Source organism: Thamnophis sirtalis, unplaced genomic scaffold, assembly GCF_051295495.1.
Source record: "Thamnophis sirtalis isolate CommonGarterSnake01/CBP01778 unplaced genomic scaffold, rThaSir2_p1.2 scaffold_5, whole genome shotgun sequence".
NCBI lineage: Eukaryota > Metazoa > Chordata > Lepidosauria > Squamata > Natricidae > Thamnophis > Thamnophis sirtalis.
The window spans coordinates 21,572,343-21,592,442 of NW_028261385.1; the positions used below are offsets into that span (position 1 = coordinate 21,572,343).

General features: G+C 39.2%; 2 protein-coding genes and 1 long non-coding RNA gene across 4 annotated transcripts in view; 1 reads left to right on the plus strand and 2 right to left on the minus strand.

Annotated features, from left to right (window-relative positions):
- CPLANE1 (ciliogenesis and planar polarity effector complex subunit 1) overlaps positions 1–6,398 on the minus strand; it is a 63,845-nt gene extending 57,447 nt beyond the window's left edge. The window contains exons 1-8 of the mRNA XM_087715426.1: positions 5,885–6,398; positions 4,986–5,121; positions 4,565–4,684; positions 3,934–4,160; positions 2,123–2,220; positions 1,384–1,540; positions 469–572; positions 183–365 (exon numbers count right to left, since the gene is read on the minus strand). Coding sequence (XP_087571552.1) covers positions 183–365; positions 469–572; positions 1,384–1,540; positions 2,123–2,220; positions 3,934–4,160; positions 4,565–4,684; positions 4,986–5,121; positions 5,885–6,037 — 1,178 coding nt within the window. The 5' untranslated portion in view covers positions 6,038–6,398. The remainder of the gene's footprint in view (positions 1–182; positions 366–468; positions 573–1,383; positions 1,541–2,122; positions 2,221–3,933; positions 4,161–4,564; positions 4,685–4,985; positions 5,122–5,884) is intronic.
- Positions 6,399–10,597: 4,199 nt separating this feature from the next.
- Positions 10,598–20,100, plus strand: part of LOC148045302 (uncharacterized) — a 34,347-nt gene continuing 24,844 nt past the window's right edge. Inside the window, exon 1 of the long non-coding RNA XR_015696652.1 lies at positions 10,598–10,843. This is a non-coding gene — a long non-coding RNA (uncharacterized LOC148045302). The remainder of the gene's footprint in view (positions 10,844–20,100) is intronic.
- The window catches only part of NUP155 (nucleoporin 155), a 34,246-nt gene continuing 30,650 nt past the window's right edge, over positions 16,505–20,100 (minus strand). The window contains exons 32-35 of one of the 2 annotated variants that reach the window (XM_087715427.1): positions 19,698–19,808; positions 18,930–19,066; positions 17,995–18,101; positions 16,505–16,934 (exon numbers count right to left, since the gene is read on the minus strand). In XM_087715427.1, coding sequence (XP_087571553.1) covers positions 16,796–16,934; positions 17,995–18,101; positions 18,930–19,066; positions 19,698–19,808 — 494 coding nt within the window. In that variant the 3' untranslated portion in view covers positions 16,505–16,795. Of the gene's footprint in view, positions 16,935–17,994; positions 18,102–18,929; positions 19,067–19,697; positions 19,809–20,100 lie in introns of those variants that run through there. The other variant, XR_015696651.1, reaches the window with a different exon arrangement.

Sequence of the window (20,100 nt, forward strand, 5' to 3'; positions counted from 1 at the left end):
AACTTTTAATTTTATCTTTTATTTTATTGAATTTATTGTAATTTCTTTTATTGTTGTGAGCCAGCCAGAGTCAGTGAGGGTTGAGTGGCATACAATAATTAAAAAAATATGGTTACAATTAGAAAATATGTGGAAGAAAAAGATAAAGTTCAGATATTTTTTAAACTGTTTTATTATCTCACCTGTGTGTTATTAATGGATGCAGAGGAATAAATTCTGCTGGTCCAAATTCTACAGAGCAGCCATAAGTAACTAAAGTCATCAATTCACCCAAGCATGTCATTATGATCAGAGATCCACGTTTTAACATGCAAACCAAAAACAGAGTATCGGGAGTCCAGCTCATGTCCGAAATCCAGTAAGACCTTCAACAATACAACAAATAACACCTTCAGGAACATGCAACTAAAATATTCACACTGGATTTCAAAATAACCCCTGGAGGGGGAAATGTGATGTCATACGGACCTTATTAATTTGGATGGAATTTTGGGATACTTGTTACCACAGCCTTTAAGACTCCCTGAAGTAGTAATAAAATTCTTAGTGCTCATAAACAGAATTTGAGATGCCTGAGCATTAGGGAAAAAAAAGAAAAATATGTTTAATATGGACAAAATACAAGGATAAAATTTAACAATGTATTAATGTCTCCTCATGTATCTTTATCTTTTTTTAAATTGATTTTCCTTTTATGAGTTATTTGTTGAACATAAATGCTGATTTATGGATAAGATACAAAATTACTCTGTTCCTTGATTACATCGCAAGTCTCTTTGCTGCATATACTGGTTATTTTAAACTTTAAGACTTAAAGAGTCTTAAATTAATGTAATTAAATAATTAAATTAAAGACTGCGCTGCCAAAAGGAAGTGGGTGGGGGGTGGGGAGTTTTCTTAAAAATGGGCAGATGAAAGGGTGACTTACCAGTTCAGAGAGATTTCCTTTTTTATTCTATAGCCATGCATGCGAGATAGGTTCTGTGATCATATATAAATGTAAGAAAATGAAGGTTGCCAAGAATTGAAAGGAGAAGGCAATTAAATTCTAGGCATCTTCTTCTACCGGGTTGATACTGGATTATTCAAACCAGGGGTGAAATTCAGCAAGTTCCAAAAGGCTCTGGAGAACTGGTAGCAGAAATTTTGAGTAGTTTGGAGAACCAGCAAATGCCACCTCTGGCTGGCCCCAGAGTGGAGTGGGAATGGAGATTTTGCAATATCCTTCCTAACCCTAACCCTAACCCACCAAGCCACGGCCACAGAACCGGTAGTAAAAAAAATGAATTTCACTACTGATTCAAACTAATTTACAAAGCCAAATTTAATAAAGAGCACAATATTAATAAAGTCACTTTCTCAGTATGCTTTTCACATTGGTACCTGTAGATCCTTTTGATTAAGAGCAACTGCTAGCACAAGTCCATCATGAGAGAATGCAGTAAGCAAAGCACCTCTTGACTTCACTGATTCACAAGAGGGAGACAAATTACGCAAAGAGCATGTTTCTTGTGCCCAATGGATTTGACATGGAACAGAGCTACATTGGATGAAGAAAAAAGTGGAAAAGGGGGAAATAATTTTATTGCTATATATAGTAAGTTTTCCTTCTTGCTAAGCATGCAGAGGATGTTGTTTTTCAACGCGAACTTCAAAGAATTAAACCAGACTACTTCACCCCCCTCCCATTTTTATTAGCAGTATATGGAAAATTAAACCTAGATTCTTTGAATTTAAAAGTTACGTTAGTGAGCTGTGCAATTGAAAAATAGTGAAAGAGATGCCATGTTAGGCCAAGGCTTCACTTAAGTTCCTTCTATCTCATCTTCTAAATATTATGGTTTAATGTAATATCCATCCTAGTTTTGTGGCAGTTGTTACCAACTTTTGGGGAAGGAAACCCAGATTGTACATATTCCTAAAATATACATTCATATGCCAAGGGGAAAAATATAATATTTTGTGTCTGTCTATCTATCTTTTCATTCAAAATTATGTATTTATCACTCAGGCCCTGCTGTACATGCACACATATATACAGCAACATTTTCATTCATAAACCAATATGCATTTTACTAAATAGCTGATATAAACATATCCTTTTAAAAATCAGAATATTTACCTTGCATTGTTCTCCTGCCATTTGATCTTCAAAAATATCAGGACCAGTTGGTCCCCAGAATAAAATGCAAAAGAACCCAAGCAACAATCTCCCAATATCTGTCAATGAATCAACATTTTTGAATAACTCACTTGAAGTATGTATTATCAATTATTTAAATTTATATATAATTATTCATATTTTACCAAGTGGTCAACAATTAACATTGCTTCTATAACAGCAATGTTATAGAAGATTTAATCATTCCCATATTAATCCTTAGAAATTTAAACTGCAGTTATAATGAATTATTTTGCACCATGACCCGTCAAAAGGGCGAACGACAAAACTGCGCCCGACTAAACCGCGTCGCTGATGTCATCAACGCGGCGACAACAGCCAGCGCGGAGAAAGAAGGGCGCTTTAAATAGCGCGTTGAAAGAAAGCCGATTCAACTTAAGGTAAGGGTTAGGGTTAGGGTTAGGTTAAGGGTTAGGGTTAGGTTTAGGGTTAGGTTAAGGGTTAGGTTTAGGGTTAGGTTCAGGGTTAGGTTTAGGGTTAGGTTTAGGGTTAGGGGTTAAGTTTAGGTTTAGGGTTTACAGCGTGCTTCTGTCTCTATGCTGTTGTCGCCCTGTTGATGACGTCAGCGACGCGCTTTAGTCGGGCCCAGTTTTGTCGTTCGCCCTTTTGTCGGTGAACCACTTTGCACATGCAATATTATGATTAGGATCCTAAGCTCTATTGTGAAAAAAAACATGCACAAAACACAGCAGGAAATGCAATAAATTGCCATTGCATACAAGCATGCCAGTACAAATAGGAAACACCAAGATGTTGGGCATTAAATATGTGCCAAGCAGGATCTCTAAAAACTGTTGCCAAGATGGAAGACTTTCTAATCATGTCAGAACAAATTCTTACCATACATACAGGTAGTCTTCAATTTATTACTGTAATTTAGCCTAAAATTATAGTTGTAAGTAGTGCCAAGCTTAGCATTACATTATCATCCTGATTTTACAACACTTTTTTTGCAGTGATGGTTAAGTGTACGTGTGAGGCAGGTTTTAAGTAAACAAAGTGGTTGTTAAGTGAACCTACTGTTTGCAACGGGATTTTTTTTGCTTAAAAAAAAAGGAAGTAAAAGCTGTTTTCTGGCAAAAAAAAGTAAATCAAGGTCACATGTCCATGGAATGCTACAAACAGCTCTGAATGTGAGCTGCTTGTTAAGCACCCAAAATATGATCATGTGGCAATGGGGACTATCACTGGAATTTTCAATCCAGGTTGTAAGCATTTTTGTAACTTCAAACAGTTACTAAGCTAGTCATTAACCAAAGACTATTTGTACTTTGTACAAGCCCTCAATTTTTTAAATTGACATGCCATGAAAAATGTGCCACTTGTGGATAAGTCAACCCATCTTTTTCATAGTATTTTGATTAAAAATTCAATGTTTAGCTTATCTGTGGATAGGCTTATATATGTGGAACAGACAGATACTTTAACAAGTATTACCGTATATATTTGCTGATAAGTTCATTGCTGAAATAAGCAAAACCTGGGTTTTGGGGGGTGTATTTTGGCACCTAAAATTCTCGGTTTATCCGAGGTGGGCCTGTCTGGCTGCATAAGCATTATAATTCACAGTCCGAATATGAGAAATACAGGCAACAGACACAGATTCAATATTAAAACAAATATTTACTTAAGATAAACATATTGATAGTCTTCAACAATAACCAAAATTACATGGCTGTTATAAGAAGTCACCATATATATTTAAAATACTTGACTGTCAAAGAATAAGATGAGATCATATTTATATTTACCTCATTTTCAATAAAATCAGCACTAACTACAGTTTCCTTCTCTTCTTTGGCTGGTAACACAATTGAAGCTTCAGGAATAATTTGGGACCATTGCCCCTTTGCAGAAATTTGGGAAGGTGTTGCGTTTGATTCTATGCTTTCCCACAATAAGACACAGACTTCTGGAGTAGCAAGAAGTATTTTATTTCCTTTGCCGGAAACACGGAGGCATAACCTCAAGGAATGTTCTAGAAAATAATGCCGTGTTAGAATTATCCCGTTCTTCTAAATCTACTCAAAATATTTAGTTAATTTATGACAACAAAACATATGCTATCACAAACAAGTAGTTTCTTATATGAAATCAGGTAATAGAATAAAAAATTAAAACCAGTATATATGTTTTATCATGGATGCTTTTACTGCATTAATAAGTAACACACTTTGTGATAATAGCCTCAGTAAGTATACTTTATAGATATTAATGTGTCATTGGCATATAACAAACAATTAGGTAGTTGTCTTGATATTTATGAAAAATACTATAATAAAAATGACAATTTAAACTACAGTTTTTAATATATTTTTTTAAAAAGTTTTTTTTTTTTAAAAAAAGATGAAAATGAAAAAAAGAAATATTGAACAATCATACCTTGCACTGCCATAGCCACTTTTGTAGATTCCTCAATGGCTGGGACAGTTTTTATAATGTCTCGGTCCTTGTTCCAAAGAAAGAGCTCTCCTGTTTTAAGCATTCCTGCCAACCAAGCTCCTATGTGAAAAAGATTGTGCCATTTCAGAGTGTGATGCACATATACTTATATACAATATAAGCTTCACTCTTTTCAATGAGTTCACTCTTTCCTTCCCAGTTAAATGTATATTCAACTAATATTTCAAATACATAAGTAATTTTATATCATGAGTGTATTTATGATCAGAAAAAGGGGTAACCAATTTACATCAGAAACAACTGAAGTAGTGCTAATTTTTGCTATTAGAAACTTCTTTACATTCTATAAAAACAGAAGTTCATACAATCTGGCAGAAAGAATTAACTGTGCAAGACTTACCATTTCTTGAGGTTGATAATACAATAACATTCTTCAGAAAAGTCTGCAATTGGGGAATCTTCTTTTTTGTTTTTCCAGAAAGCAGGTTAATTTCCTGCATGTTTCTGTCATCCAATAGGAAAACAGCCTCTTTTTCCTATTAAAAGAATGCCAGTCTTTTATTTACATAGTATTATTTTTCTTGCTAATGAATGTCTGGATTAATTCAAGAATTCTGATAGCATTATAAGAAATAAAAGTAAAACATTAAATTGCATAATTGATTCAGAAACTCTTTTTTTGATCTTTACACAAAGATAGAGGTTCGCTGAAAACAAGACTTTTCTGCTGTTCAAGTAGATAATTTTTTTTCTGAGCAAAAAGATGTGATATGGAATTTTAATAACAACAATAACAGTAATAATTTAGATTTATAAGGTATCCAAAATCAGAGATTCAATATAGTTTACAATTAAAAACTCAATAAAAACCAAATAAAAACAAATTGGGGAGTATATAAAAAACAATTTCAACCATCCCACATTAATTATCACTGATTCAGTTATAAGCCAGGTTTGAACATTTTTTTTTGCTTTAAGAAAAAGTAGTCAGTGTAATACAACTCTGAGATTGAAATGAAAAATTCAAAACAAAAGTTTAGATAGGAATGCTTTGTGTTAAGAAAAATCCAAATTTTTGGATTTTCAGCTCTTTTCTAAAGCAAAGTAGATATTTTAAACTTCAACGATACATTTTTTCAACTGCTCAGAGAGCTTTTATTGTAATTCCTAATGATGTATAGATTGATTGTTGCTATTGCTATATTACTTAATTTTCACAATGACCTGAAGTTATGCCAGTAATCTTAAATTTTGGAGGAACGTACCTTTAATGTACAATATATTAAAAATTATAATTACCTCTCCCAGCCAGGTGATTCGAGGCCATGGCTTCTTCTGTTTGATACATGTAGAGGCTAGTACCTCTAATTTGATTTTCATGATTAAAACATACGAGAATCCATAAAATTTATCAAAGTTTAAATAGCTTTTAAATGGTTCCTTAATAAACATTCAACAGCATCTCTGCAAAACAATGTAAAGTCCTTAACTATTGAAATAATCAAACCAGAGATATAATTTCAGTGTGTTCATATAATTATTTCAAAATAACATTCAATACCAGATACCAGCGGGCATGTCAAATAGGCTTTAAGATAGCATCTCAATTCAGAACACCAGCAATCAGGTTCAATGCACTGCCTTAACTTGCATAATTGAATCCCTCTACTAGGAATCATCCTGCATCTTTTGCTTCAATGGAAAGTGATGGGAACCTGAGCATGCACAGAAGAGTTTTGCCATCTGGATCAAAGCACAGTGGCTGCTCAGACCTGCTGCTTTAAAGGGTACTTGCTCAAAGATTTCTCAAAGCAGACTTTTGAATAACTGCATAACCTAGGATCACTGATTCATGAGGATGTTAGGATGAATCGATGATAGCCTTCTTGTGCAAAAATCTGGCAGGTCCAAGATCATATATTATATCAATGACACTATACACAAGATAAAGATATACAAGTCTCCCTTCAACTTCACTGGATGATCCCAAATTCTAGTGTTACCGATAAAAAAAAACCCCTCACTATCTACATTAAGCATACATCTATGAATCTGTACTCCTTTTGCCTTTCCATTTTTCCAAGTTAAAAGCCCTAAACTTCATAATCACCCCTCAATCATTCTTATTGCCAAACTTTACATTTTGTTCAGCTTTTCCAATATAAGATAATCCAAGTATGATCACCATGAAGGCTTATACATAAATATGATATTGGTAGCATCTCTTTTGGTTCTTCAGTCGCCTCCAACATAAAATTCACACTGTTGCTGTACCCTGTTCTTCATCAAACTGCCCATTGCAATCCTAAGATCTTTCTCATTACTCAGTATCTATTTACAGACTTGTATATTTATCAATATATATGTGAATACAAACTTGTGAAATTCAGTGCCAAAAGATGTGTCAGTTGTCATGGATTTAGAAAGTTTTAAAGGGAAATGTGTCAAGTTCAATGAGGTTTCTAGAGCAGTGTGACTTCCAAGTTACTTCACAATACATATTAATAGAGATCCATTCTTTAGAATGTTAAATCATCAGCATCTCTGTATGACTCCCTTAAAAGCTCTTCTCAGGTGACTTTGCAGGCATGTACATGCAGGCCCATTTTGCTTGTGATGCTATGCAAACAATTTGGATAGTTTATGAAGCAACTGAGAAGTACTTCAGTTGAGCTAACATATAGCAACAGCACTTAGACATATATTGCTTTACAGTGCTTTATAAGCAGTTTACAGAGTCAGCATATTGCCTCCAACAATTTTCACATTCTTTTAAAGTCTAGATCCATAAACATATTGGTAAAACTGTACCGTCTGAATGAAACAACCATGCCTTTGTTTCCTGGCCATAAGGTTCCAAAAAGCATTCTGGCTGGTAAGAATCAGGATGCTTTGCTAGATGAAGCTGTCTTTCTGATCAGGCTGGATGATTCTTCATTTCCAGAACCATTGCTAGTCTGTTGCATATATAGAAATAAATAACTTCTTTATTTACTCTCATTTGTATAGCCGCCCATTCTACATAATGTGACCCTGGGAGATGTACATGGTAATAATCCAGAATATATAAAAACCATTAAAACAACCAGTTTAAATTAAGATGAAAACAAGATAAAAACAAAAGAGAAGGAAAACATACAGAAAGGGCATTCCATTAACTGTCATACAACTATCTAACAGATTCCACTCTACCCACAGCCTCCCCCAAGCTAGTTGATTTTGTTATTATTTATTTATTTTGATTTATTTGATATTTGCATATCACCTCATCAAGCACATTAACTAATTTAACAGTTGCAAAAAACCCATATCACAATATGACGTCATCACCATCACTAACCAAATTAAAACCAAACACTAATATCAGCCCATCTGTTTAAGCTAACTTGTCCTAAACTTTATGTTCTCAAGGGAAAGGCACTGATGTAAATGACTAAGAAATTTAATGAAGTTAACTCAGAAATGTACTTCAGATTGACATACATGGCTATTCTCTCTCCCCTGCACAGAATGACAATTTCCACCCAGGAAACTGAACTTACACCTGAGTATCCCAAAGGTGCTTTTTTCAAGAGGCAACTGGACTTCTCTGTTTCTCTTTGAAGATGTTTAGCTTCTCAGCCAAGAAGCTTCTTCAGCTTTGACTGGATGGTGGGGCATGCAAATGACCAGCTATCTGCAAGGAATATAAATCCTTCCATCTCTCAACATCCAGTCAGAGCTGAAGAAGCTTCTTGGATGAGAAATGAAACTTCTTCAAAGAAAAACAAAAAAAAGTCCAGTTGTCTCTTGAAAAAACACCTTTGGGATAACCATGATCTGGATAATTGAGAATCTCCATTTACATTTACACTCGAGTGGCAGCATGTAGTTGACTGTGGGTGATCTTAAAAAGCCATACAGTATTAATCCCTGGTTGACTGGATGGGAGACCATCAGGAAATCAAGGGCAACAGACTAAACTAGGTAATAAAGTATCCTAGAAGGTAATGACATGCTACTTCAATAGGGTAGTCCTCGACTTACAACCACAATTGAGTCCCAAAGTTATGTTGTTAAGTGAGACATTTGTTAAGAGAGTTTTGCTCCATTTTATGATCTTCCTTGCCACAATTGTTAAGAGAATCACTTCAGTTGATAAGTTAATAACCCGGTTGTTAAATGAATCTGGCTTCTCCATTGACTTTGCTTGCCAGAAGGTTCCAACGGGTGATCACATGACCTTGGGGCACAGCAACAATCATAAGCATGAGTCACTGGCCCAGCATCCGAATTTTGATCGTGTGACCATAGGGATGCTACAAAGGTCATAAGTGTGAAAATGGTCATAAGTCCATTCAATGCCATTGTAACTTTGAACAGTCACTAAATGAATTGTTGCAAGTTGAGGACTACCTGTAATACTGCTTTAAAAAAAGAACCCACATCACCATGGAATCCCAAGGAATTGCCCTGAATTCATGAAAGAACACTACAGTGTTATTGTGGATGCTCCAACACTGGATCTTTTTAAGAAGATGTTGGATAACCATTTGTCTGAAGGTGGTGTAGGGTTTCCTGGCTGGGCAGGGGGTTGGACTAGAAGACCTCCAAGGTCCCTTCCAACTCTTGTTATTCTGTTCTAACACTTCAGCCCTTGTCCAATCTTAATGATGCTCCCAAGGACAATCCTGCCCATCTCCTCTCCCGTTTCCTTGTGTGCAATCTGACTTCCAGATCCGTGAAAAATATATATCTATTTAATGTCTTACTCCCACCCACCCACCCCCACCCCACCCACCCACATCTCTTGCTCCTGGAATGACTCGCGCATAGATCCCCAAGCTGGCAAATCCAATAGGAGAAACTGCGGTGCAGTAGATCTAGAGGGCTCCAGGATGGATGGATCCTGTGGGAACCAACATCCCCCTCCAGACACCTTCTCCGCGCGCCCCCCACCCCCCGCCGCTTTCTCATTGTTATGCCTAATTGCCCATCAAGGGCTGCTTTGCAACGGGGCGCGTCCCTCACGCTTCCTGCAGGAGCCTCTCGGCTGCCGGGCTGCCGCCTTTTCTTGGCTCTGCAATCGCTCGCAGTCGCGAGATCCCGCCTAAGAGAGAACGGAAGAGAGAGAGAGAGAGAGACGGGCGCCCCGTTACTCACCGGTTCAGCCCAACGGTTTCCCTTTCAGGACTCAGGAGGTTCCCAAGTTGCCAACCGAGGTGGGTGGAGGAGCGCGAGTACCACGCATGCGCCCCATTCCAACGGTAAACAGGGAAGCTCCGCCCCTCTAACGCGGAGGACGCCTCTTGTTCGGGTCTGGGCGGTTTTGAGGCGTCTCGTTGCCGGAGCGAAGCGTGGGATTCCGGTTATGTTCGGGTTCCGAACATCTGCTCAAAATATCGGGCGTTTTAAACGACTTAATCCAGCCAAGTACCCCGCAGCCGTCGGTTGAACTCAAGAAGCTAAGCAGGAGACCCAGAGGAAGCCTCAGGATTTAAGATTAGATGGAGAAGTTGGGGCGGGTGTGTGTAAAAGTCCCCTGAAAATGGGAACCGCTACCTGATGATGACTGCCAAGAGAACTAATGGATTTGTTCCTTCAAAGCCATCACTTGACTCGGGGGAAGTCTTAATCTTAAAACAGTTCATCACCGTCAGCAGCCACAGCAAAGAGTACTGGCTGACTAGGATGTGGTTAGTTCTTGGATGGGATACCACCAGGAAAGCCTAGCTAGCAGTATAAGCTACAACGATAAAATAAAATAAAAAAATCCTGGAAGGAGATGGCAAATTCCCTCAATATTTTTGTATGGAAGGAAGGAAGGAAGGAAAAGAAAGAGAACAAAGAATGAAAAGAAAAAGTTGCAGAGATGTGCACATAAATTTATTGGTAGCGGAGCACAACTAAAAAGACTTGATTTGCTAGCTGGTTTCCTCACTGTGATGGACATCTTGTTCTACATTAGTATGGATGGGAGACCACCAGGAAAGCCTAGCTAGCAGTATAAGCTACAGCGATAAAATAAAATAAAAAAATCCTGGAAGGAGATGGCAAATTCCCTCAATATTTTTGTATGGAAGGAAGGAAGGAATGAAAAGAAAGAGAACAAAGAATGAAAAGAAAAAGAAAGTTGCAGAGATGTGCACATAAATTTATTGGTAGCGGAGCACAACTAAAAAGACTTGATTTGCTAGCTGGTTTCCTCACTGTGATGGACATCTTGTTCTACATTAGTATCCTTCAACTGATACATGGGCTTTGATTACAGCTCCACAGGTAAGGAAGAAGGCATAAAGATTTAAGCAGAAACCAGTCTGGTGCTCCTAGAGTGGTTGTGCCATCAGCCCCAGCATCTCTAGGCAATTCCTCTGGAAGGCATTTAAACTGGGGAAAAGAGCATAAGCTCTGTGGGTGATGATCTCACCCATAAAAGTAGGTTAGTAAATAAACATGGAGATGGGAGAAGTAGGTTAGTAAATAAACATGGAGATGGGAGAAAATACCTATCTGCTTAAAAGTCCCTGTTGCAGTATAATATATTTGAGGAATGTCATTTTATTTTGGGCTAATAAGTGAAATGGTCTCTCCTTCCTGCTGCACAGAACTGTCAGGACTTCCAGCTAAATGAGATAGGAAACATAACTAGATGAACTAATTTTATTTTACTTTATTGTAAAGCTATGTTGACAGAATCTTGAAAATTGGACGGAATAAATCTCCCGACACCACTTTTAGCCATCTGATCAATTAGGGTGGGTCATTCCTAGGTTTCTTCCTCTGACCATGAAATCACCGTCCTCCATCCTCTCATCAGATCATTTCCTATGCAGCATCTCATTGACACATAACTATTACATATCTATAGAAGACTGGTTATGAACACGTAGAATTCTAAACCCCAATAAGAACCATTGGCTTATCTGAAGGGTCCTTTTCTGTACGCTGCAAGGAGAGTCTAAGCATGGGTTAAATTCTATCTGACTGCCATGGACTGAATTGAAAGATTTTTAGCCACGCCTACTCTTCCGGCACCTCAGATTTTTCGATGAAGGCATGGACCTGTAACACTGTTCACAGGTGGTTCCAATGAGTTGTCATAGTTCAAGTCAAGTTTAGATTGCATAAGTCCAATTCAGTAAAGAAGTCACAACCAAGTCAAGTAAGTCTAGATCAAGTTAGAATGGAAGCTGTGAGGGAGACCCTAGGGTGGGGTTGGACTCTCCTCGCAGCATACAGAAAAGGACCCTTCAGGTAAGCCAATTGTCATTTTCCCGTACGCTGTTTGGAGAGTCCAAGCATGGGAGATACCCAAGTTAAATGTCACTAGGGCGGAAAGAACCTGAGTCAATGGTCTTTCCAGTGGCATGAATACCCTGAAGGACCCGTCTCCCAAATGCTGTTTCCGTTGATGCAAACTTGTCTAATTTGTAAGCTCGTACAAATTGGGGTGGTGAGGCCCATGTAGCCGTTCTGCAGATCTCTTCTGTGGGCGCTTGGGTTGCCCAGGCTGCTGTAGATGCAGCGCTTCTTGTAGAGTGGGCCGTGATGCAGTGTGGCACCTGTTTAGACTGGAGCTGGTAGGCAAGGGCGATAGAGGTCCGCAACCATCGGCCGATGGTGGCAGAGATGACTTTACACCCCATGGTAGCAGGTTGAAAGGAAATAAAAAGCAATTCTGAACGCCACAGTGCGGTTGATATATTTGCAGATGACTCTACGCACATCCAGTTTGTGCCATCTGTTCAGAAGGATGTCTAGGGTGAGGACAAAAGTCCGGGAGAATGACTTCCTGGCTCCGATGAAACCAAGTGTTGACCTTCGGAAGAAAAGAAGGATCCAAGTGTAGAATGACCCTGTCAGGATGCATGACACACAAGTCTTCCCTGACTGACAGGGCTGCCACCTCCGAGATCCTACGTGCAGAGGTGATAGTGGCTAGAATACTCTCTTGAAGGTTAGATGTTTCAAATCACAAGATCGAAGAGGCTCGAACGGAGGCCCGACTAGAGCCCTAAGTACGATGTTCAACTAAAATGGCCACCAGAAGTTTTCCCTTACTTAAAATGCCCACCGCAATGACTAACTGCTGGAAAAAACAGCGCCAAAATCAAAGCAACAAAGGCGATGGCGCGAATGGCTGGGTCCTCGCATCACTGACCATCGCACCAAAATGCTAAAATATAATGCAAGCAGCTGGGTCCCCTCGCCGCTGACCACTGTCTGAAGAGAAAAGGCAATCACGTTGGCTCTTAAGCTGGCTCACGTCGCCCAGCAAGTCATAAACCGCACGCGCCTGGAGAAGCCCAGAACAAGCGCCGGCAACAAACAGCAGCAATAGAATCAATGAGAAGATTTAAAGCAGACCTTTTTTCCTTGCAGAATTAAAATTATTTGGTTGGAAAGTCCACAATTAAGAGTAAATTTCTGTTGATAGTCTGGAACCACTTAAAACATGTCCATTGGGCTTGACTGAATTGAAAAATCTGAGGTGCCGGAAGAGGAGGCGTGGCTAAAGATCTTTCAATTCAGTCCAGGGCAGTCAGAGAGAATTTAACCCATGCTTGGACTCTCCAAGCAGCATACAGGAAAACTCATTATTTTACTTAGAAATTAAAGGCTTGTTTGTTTGTTTGTTTGTTTGTAGTTTATTTATAGGCCGCCCTTTTCCCTGAGGGGACTCAGGGCGGCTTACAATCAAAAAAAGGAAGGGGAGTGTAGGACAATACAAAAAAAGAAATGTGCACAAAGTAAATTAGACAATAAAACTCAACATTCACTCAGCATTCGGGAGGGGCGAAATAAGATTATCCCCAGGCCTGACGGGTTAGCCAGTTCTTGAGGGCTGTACGGAAGGCCTGGACGGTGGTGAGGGTACGAATCTCCACGGGGAGATTGTTCCATAGTGTCGGAGCCGCAACAGAGAAGGCTCTCCTCCGAGTAGTCGCCAGTCGGCACTGACTGGCGGATGGAATACGGAGGAGGCCAACTCTATGCGATCTGATGGGACGCAGGGAGGTGATTGGCAGAAGGCGGTCTCTCAAATAGCCAGATCCACTACCATGGAGCGCTTTATAGGTGGTGAGTAAGACCTTGAAGTGCACCCGGAGACCAACAGGTAGCCAGTGCAGCTCACGGAGGATCGGTGTTATGTGGGCGAACCGTGGTGCGCCCACGATCACTCGCGCGGCCGCATTCTGGACTAGCTGAAGTCTTCGGATGCTCTTCAAGGGCAGCCCCATGTAGAGCACATTACAGTATTCCAGCCTAGAGATCACAAGGGCTCGAGTGACTGTTGTGAGGGCCTCCCGATTCAGGTAGGGCCGCAACTGGCGCACCAGGCGAACCTGGGCAAATGCCCCCCTGGTCACAGCTGAGAGATGGTGGTCAAAAGTTAGCTGTGAATCCAGGAGGACTCCCAAGTTGCGGGCCCTTTCTGAGGGGTTTAAATTTTGTCCCCCCAGCCTGAGTGATGGTATGGTGGTCAAATTTTTGGGAGGGAAACACAACAGCCACTCGGTCTTGTCTGGGTTGAGTATCAGCTTGTTCGCTCTCATCCAGTCTTTAACGGCTTCCAGTCCCCGGTTCATCACGTCCACCGCTTCATTGAGTTGGCACGGGGCGGACAGATACAACTGTGTATCGTCCGCATATTGGTGATATTTTATCCCGTGCCTTCGGATGATCTCGCCCAGCGGTTTCATGTAAATGTTGAATAGTAGGGGGGATAGGACCGACCCCTGCGGCACCCCATAGGTTAGGGGCCTCAGGGACGATCTCTGCCCCCCCACTAACACCGACTGCGACCTGTCCGAGAGATAGGAGGAGAACCACTGCAAGACAGTGCCGCCCACCCCTATCTCCCGCAGTCGTCGCAGAAGGATACCATGGTCGATGGTATCGAAAGCCGCTGAGAGGTCCAGGAGAACTAGGATGGAAGCATGGGCTCCATCCTAGCTCTCCAGAGATCATCAGTCAATGCGACCAAAGCGGTTTCTGTGCTGTAACCGGGTCTGAAGCCAGACTGGAAGGGGTCAAGATAGTTAGCTTCCTCCAAGGTACGCTGAAGCTGGAGAGCCACCACCTTCTCAACAACCTTCCCTACAAAGGGAAGGTTGGAGACTGGACGATAGTTATTAAGAATAGCTGGATCCAGAGACGGCTTCTTCAGGAGGGGTCTCACCACCGCTGTCTTAAGCGCGGTGGGAAAGTACCCCTCCCGAAGAGAAGCGGTAACAACTGCCTGGATCCAGCCTCGTGTCACCTCACTGCTGTTGGCAACCAGCCAGGAGGGACACGGGTCCAGTATGCAGGTGGAGGCACTCACAGCTCGCATAGCACAGCTCGCATAGGCCCCTTATATCAAGCTGGGCTTCTGGACAGATCCATATTGTTTTCTGGATAGTAACATAGTATGGAAATGGTTTGCTATTGTCCTTTTTCTAGGATACTCAATGTTCCATATTGAATATTAACCAAGTGTAAGCAACCCATCTTAGCTTGTTGAATTGGCTCAGGTTGGCTAATGGCCATTGAACTGAAGACAGTGTAGGTACCATAGTGGATAACTCATGGATTTAACTTGCCTTTTTGGTGTCCCCGAGCAATGGTGATGTCATGATTAATCATAATCAACCTGGAAGCACCTTAAACAGTATCTCCAACAGAAACAGGACAGGAACTTGCATTTTTAAGAATCAATATAGGAATGCAGATTTAGGACTCAGTTATTTTTATAATTGCATGTAGACAGCCTTCACTAATAACTTACTGGCTAGTATAGAAACTGTACTTCAACCCCTTGGATAATCAACAAAGTGCCTACACTAAGATCATAGTAAAATACCAACATTATTTTGATGCTAAATTTGAGGAAAGTAAAAACCTCTTTGGAAAATTAATTAGTAATGTTACTTATTACCTATTGCCCAATATCCATTCTAAAAAGTTCAGGGCTGCTTCTAAAAAATCCTGTTTTTCGAATGTCAGAATATAGTTGGTTTGTTTCTGGATCCAATTCAAGGTATTGGCTATCCCTTTATATGCGTTTTATGACATGGGACCAGGTTATCTGAGGAACTATCTTGCCCCAATGGGATTTTTCCTCCCCACTTGTTTTGGCAGAAAAAGGTATACTGTACTCCTTTGGTAAAGGAATTTTGTCTGGAGGGATCTAGGAGCAATCCAATTAAGCAGTGGAACAGCTTGCCTTCAGAAGTTGTGGGTGCTTTCATCACGGAAGGTTTTTAAAGAAAAGATTGGAGAACCACCTACGGTACTTGAAATGGTATTGGGTCTCCTGCTTGAGCAGGGGGTTGGACTAGAAAACCGCCAATGTCCCTTCCAGCTCTATTCTGTTTGAACCTTCTCTGTTGTGAACCTCTGGGCTTTGGAACACCTCACTGCTGGAGATGAGATCTGACCCACCCTTCTGGCCTTCCTTAAACCTGGCTCTGCTGGTGGGCTTGAGACCCTGATGAGGGTGCTCCATAGTAGAGGTGGCTGGAGGAGTAATAGAGAAGATTCCACCTCCATACCATTATGGTCTTGGTTTTTAGTTTTTTATTTGATTCTTGTTAATTTTAATGTCTTTATTGATTTTACTCTACTGTTAGTTGTCCAGAGAGATGGGTGCATATAAACAATAAAGTATAATGATGAAGAATGTCGATTGAGTAAAAAATTATGAAAGGCTTCTTTGTTCCTCAAGTATTAATTCCTGCTGACATGACCACTATCAAAATTTCTCACAGTACAGGCAAATAGTAATTTGTTTTAAAAGTAAGAGCGGTAGTACACACTGTAGAAACAGAATTTCTATCTGGAGCATGATGAATTTTAGAATGAAGGGCGGTTAATCAGTTCCCATTACCTAAAGTACCAGCTGGGACTCTACAGAATAATATGGTCAAGCACATTGTACAGATTTACAAAAAAAACCCCATTTTACAAATAAGTTTAATCGCCAGAACACAATTATACAATGCATCTTAATCCAAAGCATATAAAACAGTTTCACTGTTAGAAAAATTTGGCAGTAGTAAAAAAAAGAACACAATAAAACAATGTTATTTATACATTCTGCCCCATGTGACATTCATTAAGAAGAGACACTAGAAAACTGATCAGTAGGAAGTTGATTCTCTTTAGTCTTATCAGCATTTTTGCCTTTTCAAGTTCCAGTACATTAACAGCCGATTCACCTGGACAAGCAGACATGCATCACTGTACTTAGTGAAGCCGCTCTAATTTTGCTTGCAGAGATTTAAAGCTCCCTGTAATGGTCTGTACAGCTAGTGTCGGACTTATAGACTGCAATTCAACAAGATAACGGCTAACAGCATCTAAGCAGATATTTGTGAATCGCCGTCTAAAGAGAAAGAAAACAGATGGATCTTGTTATTATATTCCTTTCCATGCAATTGCTATATAGTGACTTAAAGTCTTGAAACTCATATTCATTAAAAAGTTGGTGGATGGAAGCAGAATAAAAATAAATAGACCTATTAATCCAACATTCATTCTGGGAAGCTGGGTGAAGAGGGACGCATTCAAGAGACACCAAATTTACAATCACACATTTCAGGTAGGGAAATTCCATAATGAAGGGACTACTTCTAAGGAAGCTTGCCTGAAAATAATGCCAAGTTGGCACAAATAATTGCAAGTGCAGTAATTCCTAATGAGCCACCACTCATAAGAACATCATGATCCTTGAAGTTATGACTAATGCAGTATCCCAGAGTCACATGATCAAAATCCAGGCACTTGAAATTGGTATGTATTTAAGATGGTTGCAGCATCCCAGTCATGTGATTGCCATTTGCAACCTTCCCAGCCAGCGTCCAATAAGAAAGTCAATAGGGGCAGCTGGATTTGCTTAATGACCTTGTGATTCACTTAACAACTGCAATAATTCACTTAACCATGGAAAAAAGGTTGTAAAATTAGGTGTACTTCACTTATTAGTTTGCTTACCAACAAATTTCAACCCTAACTGGTCATAAGTCAAGGATTACCTTGACTTGTCCTTTTTTTGCTAGCTTATTATTCTACTCTTGGCTGATGACATAAATTTTTCAGGTATAAAAATTAACTTGGTTAAAAAAAGAAACAATTTTCTGGGATAGGAAGGTGAAAGACTACTAGATATTTCTTGCCATCCTGCCACATGTCTCTTCTATAAAATGTGTTATTTCAGAAGCGATTGTTTTAAGACTAAAAAATTGATTAAAAATTAGTAAAAGTTAGTAAAAGTCATTACAGGCCTGAAAATGCTCAACATATTGTTAAAAAGCTTGACTGAAGTTTTTTTCCCTTAATTGTGATATGTTTAAACAGGATTGTACGTATTGTCAACATCATCATTTAGCATGTGCTATATTAATAAAACTTCACCTCACTTCCAATGTATATAAACTTTAAAATACCTTTCAAAAGTAGCTACTTTGTTAGGATCTTGCACATATCCTGATAGCAGTACATGTATGCATTCCAAAAGATGTAATGGTTTCTTCATTTTGCTCCAGTAGGGATCCTATAAAAACAAAAATGTGGAAATATATACACATACACATATGTACACATACACGTGTATATGCAAAAATAAAGACTTGTTGGCTTGTACATGTGTTCACTGACCAGTCGACAGCTTAGCGACTGCTGATTCTCCATTGCTACCAAAACAGTAGACTAAACCATGACAAAGACCAGCAGCCATTATTGCTCAGAAATATACACATTTGATTATCAATCTATATAGATGCTCATCTCAAACAAGGTGACTATGGGCAGTGTACAGTAAAACCTACTATTAAAACATACTACAAAACTACTTGACATGCCTGTCAAGTAGGAGCTGAGCCAAGATGAGCTTTCTATTTTCATTGCTATTTTTTTTTTAGCAAGAAGTCATTTCCAATAACAATCACCCTCCCCTGCGAACGATCCTGTTTTTGATAGTGGGTAAACACTGCTCTTGCCTGTACCAGCACTGTTGAAAATGTGTTAAACCCCACTCCGCCCAGTGGTCCTTTAATATTTCTCCCATTTGAAAAATTCAATCTATCTATTTTTTTCTGGAACTAAGAAAATCAGGCAAATCCTTTTTTTAGCTCAAAGGCCTCATTTTCACCTAAAGAGGAAAGATATAGCACATCTTTCTTTATACATATTTCTAACTGATAGGTGGCAGAAAATACATTCATAGTTTGGAAACTTAATGATCTGTAACTATAATCACCAAAAAACTTCCTAACTGAGCATCTCATAGTACTGCCTTTAAACAGAAGTATTCTCATCCCATGAATTGTTATAATACAGGTCATAAATAAAACGGAAAACTAGATTGTGAACTCATTCATACCCGTGCTTTAAAAAGCTGATCATATACTTCAAGAAGCCGTGGTAGTGGGACACCAATTTCTTGCATTGTATAAGTTACAAATCCCACATCCCAGTTCAAAGAACAAACTTGCTGTTCTAGATATTGTACTAAGAAATCTGAGGAAAAAATAAAATGCAATAAAATATCAAATTCTTGCATAAATTTATGGCAATGATGTTATTCTTTCTTTTTTCATTTTTTTTCATCTATGGAACCAGAGAACATGACAAGACAGGTTGGGACTTAGTCTGTTGGAAAGAAGCTGAGGTTTTTCAACATTTCTTCAGTGTCAGTGAGACCAAGAAGTCTTGGGCATAGAAAGAAATAGACATATCTGAGCACATTAGATTAAAAGGGCCAAACCCAGAGTCTTGAGAATTCACACACAGGACACTCTTAGTTGCTACTATCTTGACTAATATCTTTTTTGCTATTTATCAAGGTAATAGCAACTAACAAGGCAAAAGGTAAAATGTAAGTCTTTAAAATATTTGCTTGGATACAATTCCGGAATCGGGTGGCTTCCCTCATTTTCTTTTCCCACTTCTGCTCTGCCTCTTGGTTTTAAACGACAAGCAAAACACTGAAGCCTACAAACAATATTTCTGGATTCTACCATTTGAAGATTTTGAAGCAAGTATATGGCACAGATTCAAGAAAAACAAGCAGTAGGCCTTTTTCAAATTTTCTTTCAACTTCCTTCTTGACAACTCTATATTATTCAATATCTAAAATTGACTTATATACCTAAAGGGAAATAGCGTGGTGTTCCAGCATAAATCTTCCCAAGCGTTACCATCTTCAGACTAAGAGACTGCATCCTATCAGGAGCACTCATTGCAAGACTGTCACTCAGTGCTGAAAGAAAAAGGGAAATCTATTACATATGTTCTTTCAAACTTCAACTCAATATAATTAGATACAATAAACTGATGTCCAGGTAATGAAAATTAGATGCCTCCCAATGAGTAGTGATAATACCATGGCAATGACTGACGGCAAGCTTAATTCACTGGAGCGTCTCCAAACAAGGAGAGCCCATTTGTACTCCAGTCGGTTGAAACTAGGTAACCTCATCAGTGCACTGATGACGTTACCTAGTTTGGTTAATGAAATGTCTCCAAGAAAAGAACCAAACTCAAAGAATACA